At 39.9% G+C, this 14,360-nt stretch overlaps 1 protein-coding gene across 1 annotated transcript; it reads right to left on the bottom strand.

The window, feature by feature from the left end:
* Positions 1-801: 801 nt before the first annotated feature.
* Positions 802-13,918, bottom strand: LOC143883497 (putative small nuclear ribonucleoprotein F). The gene is made up of 5 exons (XM_077386843.1): positions 13,854-13,918; positions 2,179-2,263; positions 1,970-2,007; positions 1,786-1,850; positions 802-1,054 (listed from the first exon to the last, which is right to left on the bottom strand). Exons 1-5 carry the CDS (start codon positions 13,857-13,859, stop codon positions 985-987), a joined length of 264 nt encoding a protein of 87 aa, XP_077242958.1. The 5' UTR covers positions 13,860-13,918; the 3' UTR covers positions 802-984.
* Between the last annotated feature and the right edge of the window lie 442 nt (positions 13,919-14,360).

A 14,360-nucleotide genomic window follows, 5' to 3' on the forward strand; every position in this document is an offset into this window, starting at 1 on the left:
AGACGTCACTGTTACCAAAAACCGTCAGAAGCATTAAAAAGAAAAGACAAGCTGAGTTTGTGCACTTAATAAAATATGATAGTGCTAATAGCAGTAGCCCATATTATTATGTTGGGAAATAATATCCAGTCCCTTGTTTAGTAAACGCACTCATCTCTTTTGCACTTTCTTAATTAGCTATTAAAGGTTATTACAATTCTATAGAATGGTCTAGCAGAAAAAGCAGTATCTGAACTTCCATCATATAAAGAGTGCTTAATAATTAGGAGGTCCATTGTCAAACAAGTTTTCTAAGCTGTAAAACTTCCTCTCGCCATGCTCGGCAGACATTACCACAATACCACTTAATTTGGAAAGTAAGATGAAGTAAAAGCAGTTCTATTAGTATTCATAAAATGAAATGGCTACTGATATTCCCACTACCATATTTTGATAATGAGACTAACTCACCGTTCACTCGGGAGAAGAAAGAATAATCCGATAGTACCCTCAAAATCCGATAGTTTGACATAAATGAAGAGTACAATTTTTTAAGGGAAGTAATATATTAGCCCCCACGAGCCACCCTCTCTAGTGTATTTATGACTAGTGTTTTTTACACTACAAAGGGGTGACCCAGGAACAAAAGGAGCCAAATATATCATTTCTCTTTTTATTGTTTTTGCATTTAAGGTAGAGAATGAGTTGGTTGAAAAGCATTATGGAGCTCTACTGGTGGTAATACAGAAAATTCATAGTAGTTTAGCCAAGAATGTCTTGGATTATGTACCTAGCATATGCATTAAACCTGATTTACTGAGCTCAAGAAAAATATGTCACAGATTTATATACCGAAATTAGAAGGTAGAGTACATTTAAGCTATAATAGTTTTGCAGTTCCCTATAATAATCGGTTAACAGTAAAACCTCATCAGATCATAGTACTGAGGACAATGCATTGCAGGTGTATAAGATCAGAAAAAACCAGTAGTGAATATCTGCTTCTTAATCTCTTTCAGCATCTTCAATTTCTTCGTCCTCGGGTACGCCTCGAAGGTAGAGAACATTATTACATCTGCAAATGCAATACAGTGAAAGAAGGCAACAGTCGATTAGAAAATCAGGGCTGGGGATCCAAACTAATAATCTTACTAACGTCATGCAAAATCTATGAACTGAGATCAGAACATGAGATAGGGATACATTTTTTACTATCTATGAACTGAGCAAATATTTCACTGAGACTCCCTTTCTTTCAATGTAAAATGGGTGTAAAACAAAATTTACACCCTCTTTTCCACTAAAACTGGGAGAAAAAATTTGTTTTAATGCTCAGTTTACGTCGAAAGAAAGAGCCTGAAGGACAACAAGGTTAGGGCATGTTTTGCTTGGGACTGAATTATCAGTTAAGTGAAAGGAAAATGGAAAAATGAAGACCTTAATTAACAGGAAGTAATAGGGAGAAATAAAGGTAGAAAAGAAGGTATAACATGACCAGAACCATCTAGAAATAGCAGGATTCCAAAGTGTATGCAGAATATTTTTGCGACTATTGGGCAGACTACGCAAACGCATCCTGATTTCTCATAAACAATAAAAATAGTAAAATACCACTGAACTTTCAAAATTAGACCTCAATATCCTAAAGTTCTCCTCAAGTTTTGTATTGTTAGTTTTCTTCCACTCAACCTAAAGTCAAGGCCTGACATATGTGGAATGAAACTAGAAAAAGGACAGTTGAGAGATCATTTGGATATATTGTTAGGAATGAAATAAAACGGACTTTTGCAGTCGGTGGCATTTTACCTTATCAGAATCTCACCAAGATTTCCTTGGTGTTGTCCTTCGATGTATTCTTCAGTGTTGGCCAGCTGCAGAAAAGGATATAAGGGGCAAAAAAACACTAACCAAAAATTGATATATGATATAAGAGCATAGACAAGAATATGAAAGAGTGCTCTCAATGCAGTAATAAAACTTATAATAGTACCTGCAAGTTCATGTATGAATCGACTGAAACAAGATAGCCTGAAATGAACCCACATAAGACAGCAAAATAACATACCAAATGAGTAAAACTCTATGGTTTTCTCAATAAAAGCAATGCATGTGTATGTAATGCTAGAGATGATATATCAAAAAGTAGGAATCACACATGTGTATTCCATTTAAACGTCCACAGTACATGAAAGTACATACCTTTGTATTCCATTCCCCACTTAAGCTTCACAATGACAGGCTTTCCAGTAAGGTTGTTCAAGAAAGGTTTTGGGTTTACAGGTGTCTGCAATATCAAATGACTCATCATCAAACCCGCAAAGAGCTGTTAGAGCTTTTAGTGTCGTAAGATATTGGTATACAAAATATATAACTATATATTTATGAAGCGGGGCTTTCATTCAACATATGCATATACATGAAATGTGTATAGTTAGGTGGGCATGAGTAAACACATGCAATATACTAATCATACACGCAACAGATTTAAGTGAGACAAATATATGGACGAATGGAACCATTCCTTCTTCTCATTTAGGTATTCATCTTTGGATTGCTACATTTTAGACTAAAATTTCTTTTTTCCCTAGCATGGAAAACTGCAGATGCTGCAATACTAGGGCTTTAATCTCTTACTCTTTAAATAAAAGTCATGATAACTTCATTATTTTTCAGAATCCTGAGAAGTTACAATTGTATCCTTTCTTCCATTTGCAGTCCCACACATGGACCAGGATTCTAACTCCATTAAAGAGTCAAGACCAAGACTTTGACAATCAAATGGCACCGCATCTAAATTGCAGTTGATTACTCCGATCAAATAATGCAGAGCTGAAACACCATAACAAACGTGGGGTCAAAGAAAATTGAAAGAAGAGAGAAGTCAAAAATGGATACATTCAAACAAAAGAAAGACGAAAGTGAAGCGAGGACGTACCAAGAAGGCTTGTCAAGGGAGACGAGGCGGATCCCGTGAAGGACCAGTGACAATCCAAGCGGGACCAAGAAAAGCACCGTTCAATTGGAAAAGGTGGACCCAGGCCGAGCCAGGCAAGGTGGACATGTAGAGGTAGTAGGGGGCCAACAGCCTTCCCCCATCTCGACTGTTGATTTTGCAGGAGCAAAATTCCCCAAATAGGGGAGCCGTGATCCAAGGAATCTAGCATCATGTGGGCCAGGTCCCATAGTTAGCAACTTAGCAACATCAATGTGGGCCCACTGAAGGTAGCACAAGTAGAGACAGATGTGGCCCAATTGTCTTGTTGACCATCCCAAGAGGGTGGTGCGTTTTGACAAATGGAGAAATTTGATCAGCCGTCAAGTCACACATGGAGAGAAGGCATGGAGGCTTACCTAGCTATCATTGGTGGAAAATACTATAAAGAAACCAAACAAAAAAATACTATAAAGAAATTAAACTCCACGTAGGAGTTGGTTGTGGCAAAGAGGATAAGGATTCCACTTTTGGTGGGACTTACTGAAGGAGAAGGAAACCAAATTCTAAAGGAGATCATTCTCCTATTTTTGATCCAACTCTACAACACATCAACGTGGAAGTATAGGAGATTTAGGAGTAGACCTACGAAATTACAATAAAAGACATCCCCATCATGGAGAAAAATTAGTTACCTTTATTATTACAAATAGGAGGGAATTGTAATCAGGGGATTATTCCTTCAACTAGAGATTTTGTTTTTGAATGCAAAGTAATTTTATTAAACGGAAAAGAGACCGGGGAGGTCAATGAAGACAAGCAAGAAATCGGAAAGAACAACAAAGAAAATGCAATAGAAAGCCCGTACCTATGCAATGAAAAAGAGGCGTTAAGGCGGAAGGAAGTCAAATAATTCCTCAGTCGCCCTAGAAACCCCATCTCTTGCTAATTTGTCAGCCACCTTATTAGCTGACCGCCTAACATGTTGGAAGGAAATTGAAAATTCCCCTACCTTATCTTGTATTTCATCAAAATATGGGGCAAACCAAAATCGGATAAGGGTGGGAGCCACTGAGCCATCTTATCACATTTAGTGAATCCCTTTCCACCACAACTCTATTCAAATCTTCATATCCTAAGAACTTGATTCCTTGAAGCTGACAGCATGCACTTTAGCTTCACTTGCATCTGTTACTCCAACTGGGACCGTAAAAGCCCATAAAACTGAACCGAATTCATTCCTAAGAACTCCACCAATACGAAATGGGCCTGGATTTCCCATACTGGACACGTCAAAATTCAACTTCAATAGGCCATGCGCAAGAGGTTTCCACATTTGGACAATCTTAGGACCATTGTCAGAGCACTACAGATCTCCTTCCACCCATACCATAGGTCGTGTACCGAGGCAAATCTAAAGAATGGAATAATTCTCACCTATGAGATGGCAGTAGCTATCACTTGTTGAAGAGGTAGTACGGTCCCTTTGAGTATTCTTTAAACACAAGAGCTTTTCTTTCCTTCCACAACACCCAAATAGTTACAAAAAGGGATACTGAAGTAGGACACGTTTGTTAGTTTTCTTTTTTCTTGCTTATTTTTTATCTGTAAAAAGATTAATAGTCAGAGATAAGTTAGGAGTACTAGAGATAGAGTTAGCAAGAGTTCAAGGTTATCGAAATCTTAGAGAAAAACTCTATAAATAAATGACTGTATCGTCTGTAAAAAAGAGATTTGGCAATGGAATAAAATTTCAGTTTTCATTTTTATCTTCTTCCTTGTGGATTCAAGGATTTCCTCTTGGGGATTCAAGAGTTTTATCGAAGAAGACGGCTTCTTCTACTGGGTTGAAGACGGTGTTCTTCGCCTTTCTCCGCATGCTTCCGTCTACACCAGAGTAGTATCAGAGCAAGGTCTTTCCTTGGATTGATCCGCTTGCGGTCCACCCACCAAGCGGGAGGGATTTCCCCATTCGTTTATCCATCAATCGCCATCACTCTTTCTTGAAATCTGGCACTTTTCCCACCCGTTAGCGGCTGTAAAACACCGACCAACAGCCATCTGTTAATCACCCGGAAACCTGTATTTGCAGCCTTTCTTTTTAGGCAACTAACCTATCCGCCAAACCCATTTGTTTCTGCCAATCCTTCAGACCTTATTCCCTTCTTTCCCATTTCAGCAGCCATCTCTCTTCCCCTCTCCAAACCCACCTTGTCCTCTCTTATGCTTGTTTCACCTCTCTCCTCCCCCCAACCTTTAACCACCTTTTATTTAACCACTAACCATCCTTCCCTCTCTTATGACCAATTGAAACTCTGTTTTAGGTTCTTTCTTCTACACCCAAACCAGTCCCCAAAACTCTCTCCAACACTAGGCAGCCCTTGCATCACCTAGAGCTTCAGGAAGAACCTCCATTCTCAGCCCACGAATACCATCTAACAGTCCCTTATTTTGGGTTCCAAGGCCCTCTATCTCAGCCCATGACACATCTACAGACATCCCAAACCTTTCTTTCCCCCTTCTTTTCAACCGGTCTTGAAACCCTATAGGTTTAGCCTACAAAACCCACCGTGTTTTCAGCCTCATGGGAGACCACCCTTTATCCCTTCTTTTTAGACTTCCATCCTAATCACTCCCTTTTCCCTTTTTCCTTTGCAAACAGTAACCTCACTTGTCCGACTAACCCCTCCTTTTCGTCTTGATTTTAGGCCCAAAAAAAAAAAAAACCCTTCCAAAAGCCACAACCGAATACTACCCCTCTTGCTTTTATTTAACCATAGCCAAAACCACCAAACTCCACTTGCACCCTATATTTTACTCGACAACCCCAAACCTTGTACCCCTTTTAACTATCACCCTAGATGATATTGCATACGTTATTTGGTCAATCTCCCTTACATTAATGGCTCGAGCCAATCAACCACAGATGTGCATATTTTCACGCATGGACATATCGTTTATCCTGCCTTTTTCTTTGGACATGACGATTGTGAGTTCACATGTTTGGCATGGATTGATGCCATTGAAGATTATCAAGAGAAATACGATTGGGGCCACCAAGAGATGATTAAGTGTGCCAAAGTGACGGTAAGTCTTCATGCCAAGTCCTTTATGATAAAGATAGAATGAGAACGATATAATTTGGGACAATCGCACTTCAATTGTTGGTATGAAGTACGTGATTCATTCATCAAAGAATTTGCATCGGTTACTTATCACAAGAGTTTGAAGATCCAGGCTAGGCTCAGACGAGAGAAAGCTCAGAAGGCCAAAGATCGTGCCAGGAAAAAAGCCGCATGTCTCCTCATCCAAAAGAAATGACGAATGTCCACATCAAGTGTGCTACCAATGTCATTAAGCGTGTTTGGAGAGCCTGAATCGCTGGTCGGAGCTTGTGTGAGCCCAAATCACACGAGTAGGATAGTAGCAATAGTGAGTCAAATCTTCTACAAGACTATCCAGATTTGATTATTCAAGATTTATTTTACACGCCAACATTAGAGGTTGTTCCACTACAACAACGATATGAAGTTTTCAAGCTCAAGATCAATCAAAAGTCTTCAATACGCCGTCGTGTTCCATTCAGAAAGTACTATCAAGACAAATGCTTATACGATGTTGTTGACATGGATACTGGTTAAATGTTGCCACTAGGTTGTCGGTATACGACATCAACTTGCTTCAGGAAGGAATAATTAGAGCTAAACTCGATGACGAGTTTATTTCAAGTGGGAGGGAATTGATATAGGACACTTTTGTTAGTTTTTTCAAATTTATTATTTTACTTTTTGTTTATCAGTTTATTTGTATTAGGAAAAAAGAAGAGTTGTTAGCGTTTATCCTTATCCTTAGAGATAGTTTATCCCAAGGTTGCCAGAGCGGGAATCGAAATTGGGAATCGAAGGTTCCCAGAGAAGAATCCTGCTTCCTTGGTTTATCCTAATCTATTTGAATTAGAGATAAATGCAGTTATAGTAGAATTCTTATTTTATTTCTATAAGTATGGATCTGTACGTATGTAAAAAGGAGATCTTCAATGGAATAAAAAATCAGTTTTTATCTCCTCCCTGTGGATTCAAGGATTATCTTTGTGGAATCAAATATTTTTATTGAAGAAGATGGTAGTCTTCTTGTATCAGGTTGAAGACGGTGTTCTTCGCCTTTTCCGCACGCTTCTGCCCACGCCAAAGTGGTATCAGAGCGAGGCTTCTCCTTGAATCGAACCCTTGAGTCAACTATCAAATCACCACTAACTGAGGCTCGGATTTCTGTTGCAGATTCACCGCACAAAAAAGGGGGTCCATGCCTGCCGCATTAGCCGCACAAACCTTCACCAATCATACCTGTAAGTCACCAAGCAGCCTCCACCTTCCTTTTAGCCAAGAATGACCCATTGGGAACACCCATGAGAAGAAGCTTTGGGGTTCTGTGTTCTGTCTCAATCGTACCCAAAACAACTTATTTCCATGATTCCCATCCGCCATTCCCCAAACTACACTACAAAGAACAGCTTCTGGATTGGGTCACAAACACCCCACGGCGGACGCCTACACCAAAGTGCTCCAATACCACTTTCGCTTAGGTGGAAGCCTGCGGAAAAGGCGAAGAACACCGTCTCCAACCCTGTACAAGAAGAACGCTATCTTCTTCAATAAAAAAAACTTTGAATCCACAAAGACAATCCTTGAATCCACAAGGAAGAGATAAAATCTGAATTTTTATTCCATTGAAGATCTCAATTTTACATACATACATACATGTCTATACTTATAAAGATAAAATAAGAATCCTACTACAACTCTACCTCTATCTCTAATCCAATAAGATTATGATAAACTATCTCTAAGGATAAGGATAACTCTAACAACAACTCTTTTATCATAATAGAAATAAACTAATAAACAAAACGTAAGATAATAAATTTGAAAAGACGAACAAAAGTGCCCCACATCAAATCCCCTCCACTTAAAGAAAACTTTCGTCGAGTTTAATTTTGCTACTCCTTCATAAAGCAAGTTAACCATATACCAGTAACTTCGTGCACAACGTATGATCGATACCCGTGTCAACAACATCGTATAAGCATTCATCTTTATAGTACTTTCTGAACGGAATACGACGTCGTGGCAAAAGCTTCTTATTGATCTTGGGCTTGAAAACTTCATATTGTTGTTGTAGTGGAACATCCTCTGTAATAGCATGCAAAAGAAATCTCGAATAATCAAATCTGGATAATCTTGCAGAAGATCTGACACACGATCACTACTGTTCGACTCGTGCGATTTGGGCTCACACAAGCTCTGTTGAGCGATTCGGGCTCTCCAAGCACACTGAATGACGTTGGAAGCACATTTGATGCGTACGTAATCTTTTCGGGCAATCTTCCGGCGAAAGAAACTCTGAATCAAAATGATGGAACTACAATATCTCTTGTATGCTCCTTTGGCCTGGTACATTCGCCCTGTCTTTTGGATTAAAAGGCATGTGGTCTTCTTCTTCGCACGGTCTTTGATCCTTTGGGCCTTCTCTCGTCTGATCCTAACTTGGATCCTCAAGCCCTCTTACTATGTAATTGGGGCGAATTCTCTTATAAATGGATCACGTATTGATCTCTATGGCTCTCGTTCCATCTTTTTCAATAGACATTTGGCACGAAGGGCTACGATCACTTTGGCACACTTAATCATCTCTGCGTGATTCCAACCGTATTTCTCATGAGAATCCTCTATGGCATCGATCCATTCCAAACATTTGGTCTCATAATTTTCAAACCCAAAGAAGGGCGGAATGAAAGATAAATCCATGAGTGGTAAATTTCGGCTACTTTTAAGGGTTAGGATCAAAGGTGAGGGAGAGGGAAAGGTTGGATGAGGGGAAAGACACGAGAGTTAGAGGGGAAAGATGTGAGCCTGATGTTTAGTAACGGTGGACGGGTTTTTTTCCATAGAAAAGTTTTTGTTCACTTTTTGCAAAGAGTGCCTAAGGGAATTGCAAGGTGTCTTGATGTGTTTAATCTATATGATTTTTGGATGGAACTGCAAACTAGGGCTAGAAGTCAAGGAATTGAGACATGGTAGAAACTAAGGAGGTTGTAGGTAGGGCAAGCAACAAAAACAAAAGGTTTCAGATGCTAAAAGGAACTTGCCGCTAAATAAGTGGGAAAGGTTTAGAGAAAGAGGTGGCTGACATTGGAAAAGGAAAAGTGGCAGCTACTCTCTGACTGTGCAATTTGGGCTCACACAAGCTCTGTCGAGCGATTCAGGCTCTCCAGGGACGTTGAATGACTTTGGAAGCATAATTGATGCACGTAATCTTTTCAGGGGAAACTTCCGACGAAATTTTGCTAATGTTTAGTAATGGTGGACGGATACACCTTTAAAAAAAATATTTTATTTAATACCGAAATTTTAAGAAAATATTCGACAATTAAAAATCGAGATTTTTGGGTTGAATTTCCTTAAATTTTAGCCGAAATCCGATACCGTTTCGGGTATTACCAATTTTTGTTTCGGTGCTGACCGAAAGCCGAAATTTCAGATTTCGGTCGAATTCAAAACCATGGTCACAAGGGGCATTGTGGTACGCTAGCCTAGACCACGTAGCCAACCTCCGATCTAGGTCTAGCACCCAAGCCAACAATTCCCACAGCAATGACCCTGGGGAGACTCGAACCCCTGACTTGCTGTGATACCACTTGTAGGATCGTGGTGCTACTAACTATCCCAAAACCAATTGGTGATGGGAAAAGCGCAACCTTTTTTTTTTTTTTTGAATGGTAGGAAAGGCGCAACCATTATCTTTATTGAGTAGGACCATCGCGGTGTGGGGGCACACAAGCTTAGGACAGCACGGCCAACCTCTGATATGGCCTAGCGCCCAAGCCCAAGCCTGGGACCACGCGGCCACACTCTGTTCTAGGTCCCAAGGGGCATTGCTGGCACATGAGCCTAGACCACGCAGCCAACCTCCGATCTAGGTCCAGCGCCCAAGGCAACACATCCAAACCTTTTCCTATGTCAGGGTTCCTACTTCTGAATCCCCCAACCCTCGCCCATATTTATCGCCAATATTTTTATGCCATATGCTTCCTTTTCTTCACCAAATCTCCAAAGCCACTTTCCCAACAAAGCCTTGTTTCGCAGTTTGATTTTCCCGATTACTAATCCACCATGTTTTTTCAATTTGAGCACCTTTTTCCAATTCATTAGATGCTTTATCATTTTATTATCTTCTGCTCGTTCCCAAAGGAAATCTCTTTGTAATTTCTCAATTCCCATCGTCACCTAAGTTGTTACTTTATAAAGAGACATAAAATAAACCGGCATGTTTGCTAAAGCCGCCTTGATGAGGGTGACTCTACCTCCAAAGGAGAGGTATTTCTTCCAAGTAGCAAGCTTCCTCTCAATCTTCTCTATAACAAGGTCTCACAGGGCTGCCTTTGGTATACTACAACCCAATGCAAGACTAACTAAGTTAAAGGGAGATTTTCTTCCCTACAACCTAACACCTTGGCATGCATCTTCACCACTTGAGGCTCTAGACTAATGCCAGCTAGCACACTTTTTTAGAGGTTTATCTTCAACCCAGTCATAATCTCAAACAACCTAGACAACCTTTTGAGATTAGCCACGAACTACGATCCTTCCTCCATAAAAAACAAGGTATCATCAACAAGTGCATATGAGAGATACTTCAAGAGCTCCTGATTGGTTGGAGGCCCTTTAGATATCCCTTATTCTCCGCTCCTGATATGAGAAGGATTAGTGACTCCGCGATCATAATGAACAAGGTGACAAAGGGTCTCCTTGCCCTAAACCCCCTAGAACTCCCAAAGTAGCCCCATAAAAGATTCATTAAGCAAAATAGAGAAAGACATTAATGATATACATGCTTTGCGCCCCTTCGGAGGATCTTCCCGTCTACTGTTGCTTGTCTCGAGGCGTTTCTAGGCTTCCTCGTGGTTTTTAGTTCTGGTTTTCAAGATACTAGGTTGAGAATGGAGAACCAAGGCGCTTCTAATAGCCCTTCTCCCTCCTCTGATGGTAGAAGATTGCGGTTATCTACAGAGGTAATGATTCCGGAAGACATTCTAAGGAGGATAAAAGTGATGGTTTATGATGAAGGAAAGGCCGCTCTCATGGACCCTTGGCCCAAAGAGGTAGCCGATAATTTGCTTCGAAAGCAGTGGAATATTTTCAGACAAGAAGATCAGGACTGCCCTTACACCCTAACCCGTCTCACTGGGTAAAGGGAGATTAGGGAAACCCAATCGCCTCTTTTCGCGCATCCTTTCTTTAAATTCCTCTTGGCTGAAGAAAGGGATTTGAGGAGGCTTAACTGGGAAGCGAACAAAATCGTTGGTATCCGGCAGGTGGAAGAGAGGATTGCTGATAGAAAAATCCCTAGTCGCCTGGAGCAAGTTCCGGAGGAGCTTCTCATAGAAATGCCAGATTTTCTAATCCAGCATATCCTGGACCAACTAGAGAAGTGTGCGGTTTAGATTTCCCGGTTAGTACATTTTCTCCTTGACGCTGCTTCCAGTTTTAGATCTCTAGAATCTCAGAGTGTGAAATTGATATTTTCAAGATCATCAGACAATCAATCGTTCAGGGGTATTTCTTTCAGGTTCTCATAGTTTTGTGCAGTTTCAGAAGGGTAGAGATGAAAGTTTTTGGAAATGTATTAGATATGCTAGAAAAGAGAGAGAAGGGATATTTTATGTTTTTATTTCATATTTGAATGGTTTACTTTGCATCGGTGTCGAGTATGCCCGTCCCAATATATGTTAATCTCTTGTAATGCAGGCTGGGACTTCTGGTCCCGAATGTTTTTTGAGTATTAATGAAATATGTCATCTTTCAAAAAAAAATATACATGCTTTCATCTACCTTCTCCATTTGATCCCGAAACCCATTTTTTCTTGGATGTAATCTAAGACTTTACAAATCAATTTTGACAATGATTCCAATTCCACCCTCTCTCTTAATTGAGTCTATAATCTCATTTGCAGTGAGAATACAACTAATATCTGCCAGCCACTAACAAAAGCTCCTTTAAATTTTGATATTATATCTCCCATAACTCCTTTCAATCTCTGCGCTAATACTTTGGCTAGTAATTTGTAGATGCTATGCAAGAGGCTAACTGGTCTAAAATCTTTGTGTTTAGATTCCCACTCCCTTAAGACCAAGAGAGGAACTGTTATCCTTTTCGACAACTCTTTGCAACAACCAACTCATACATGGAGTTTAATTTCTTTGTAGTATTTCCCACCAATGATAGCTTAGTAAGCCTCCATTGTCTTCATGTGTGACTTGGCAGTCAATCAAATTCCTCCATTTTTCAAAACACACCACCATCTTGGGATCGTAAACAAGACAGTGGGGCCACATTTGTCTCTACTTGTGGTACCTCGAGTGGGTGCACATTGATGTTGCTAACTATGGAACCCCCGACTAGGCCCGCACTGATGTTAGATCCTTTTGGATCAACTTCGCAAAGAATTAGGTGTATCACATAAGAATCAAACATATGGATGTGAAGTATCTACCATTAAAAAAAATGGATGTGAAGTATCACCAGATACAAGAATACATCGAAGAAGATGATATTTATCTTCATAAGGTGAATATGAAAGAGAATGTTGTAGATTTGTTGACTAAGCCGGTTGCGGCGACTAAGTTCAAGCATTGACAATATTACCAGGTGTTGATGATTGGCGGAGCATCCCATGTAATGGGGTGGGCACCTCATGCGCAGGAGGGGTGGATCTGTGTCTTTGGGCGTACACAGTATATTTGATCTTCAGGTGGTTGTGAAACAAGACAAGATGGAGATTGAAAACAATCTTGCCTTGGTTTCTTCCACACCTTACGAAAAACACCCAGAGAAAAAACTCTCACCCTTTTTCCCTTATCTTATCTTCTTCTATACACAAGAGAATAAACTGGCGCGTTCTTCTTGGCTTGTCTTCCAACACCGGAGGAAAAACACCGACAGAAAAAAAAACTCTCACTCCCTCTTATCTTCTCTTATTCTCTACACAAAAGAATATACCGAGAGGAAAAAAACTCACTCCTTTTTCTCTTATCTTCTCTTATTCTCTACCCAAGAGAATATACCGAAGTGTTCTTCTTCTCCATGTCTCTTTCATCTGTATTTTTAGAAAAGAGAAAAAAATAACCGTGCATTTTCCAGTTTGAAATCCAAAAGTCTCACCATGTACGATGTCCCACGCAAGACAGTTTTGGAAATCGTCCAAAACTGATTTGGGAAACAACCCATAACACAACAAACATATCATATACACCATCAAATTAGTGTTCTGATCTTAAATATATGACTCCATTGAGTCATAGATAGAACAAGACGATTCAGAAAAACTCATTATGGCAACCACAAGTTGGGATTTTATTTCGTATTCCCTGTTTGTATTTTGCATTTAGTCTCTAGTTCTTTTACATGTTTTAAAGTCCTCCTAAGCCCTTTATTGTGCTCCATTTCCAAAGAAGGCTGGGAACAACTGGGCTTTTCTCTCTACTTCAAAATCCTAGACCATGTTCTTGATATTTCTTCACAATTAGGACAACAAATTAATTGTTGTCTTCACAGGAAGGTCTATACATATAAAGAAATAAGCGGTGAGCAAATTTTTTAGAATGTGGAATGATTGTTTTATGGGAATTGATGGGTGGAGTGATAGTTTCTCTTGGTTATTTTCTGGGGATCCCTTTTCAGAGAGGGAAAAAAAAAAAAAAAACAGGGCTATTGCACTTGCATGTATAAACTCAAATAACAAAGAGAAATTTCAGTGTCCTAATCATTCTTGCACTAACCAAAAAATACCATTATTGCACCAAACAAACGTAAATCCAATTACTCAAAGATGAGAAAAAACAAAGTTGAGATAAAATGAAAAGGAAATGAAAGATAGAGAGCGCACCGTCATTGGAGAAGGAAGCAGAGACGGGATAAGGAGAGAGCTATTCGTTTTGTTAGGGGTTTAGGGTTTTAGAAGGGAAATAGGGTTAGAGTGGGGCCCCGCGCGGTGAAGTCCAGTGAAAAAGCACGGTGGGGCCCATTTCAAAGGATGATCCAAAGCGTTCATTTGTTGGGCCACAACGCAAACAGGATGTACAGCATAGATCATTTCTATTGGATGATTCTAACCTTCCAATCTGTAGAAACCTCTGAACACCATAGATCATTTCCATTGGACAATCCTAACCTTCCGATCTGTAGAGGGACTGCACATTATAGAAAACTTTATAGATCGAAGGGTTAAGATCATCCTATGAAGATGATCTACGAGGTACAACCTATTTATGTTGTGGTCCAACAAATGAACGGTTTGGGTCATCCTATGAGTGGGACCCACTTTGCTTTTCTAAAAAAAAATCCATATTTTGATGGAGTGGGTCCTACCAGCACCTCTCAAACCCACATAGGC

This window comes from Tasmannia lanceolata, unplaced genomic scaffold (genome assembly GCF_043159265.1).
Source record: "Tasmannia lanceolata isolate RefF3 unplaced genomic scaffold, GAP_Taslan_0.1 ptg000008l, whole genome shotgun sequence".
Lineage (NCBI taxonomy): Eukaryota > Viridiplantae > Streptophyta > Magnoliopsida > Canellales > Winteraceae > Tasmannia > Tasmannia lanceolata.

Bases quoted from the DNA above. Each gene is read 5' to 3' on its own strand.
- LOC143883497 (XM_077386843.1), bottom strand. The intron at 2,008-2,178 runs GTATGTACTTTC...GGTTCATTTCAG, and splicing joins GTGGGGAATGGAATACAAAG to GCTATCTTGTTTCAGTCGAT. The intron at 1,055-1,785 runs GTAAAATGCCAC...TTGCATTTGCAG, and splicing joins CTTGGTGAGATTCTGATAAG to ATGTAATAATGTTCTCTACC.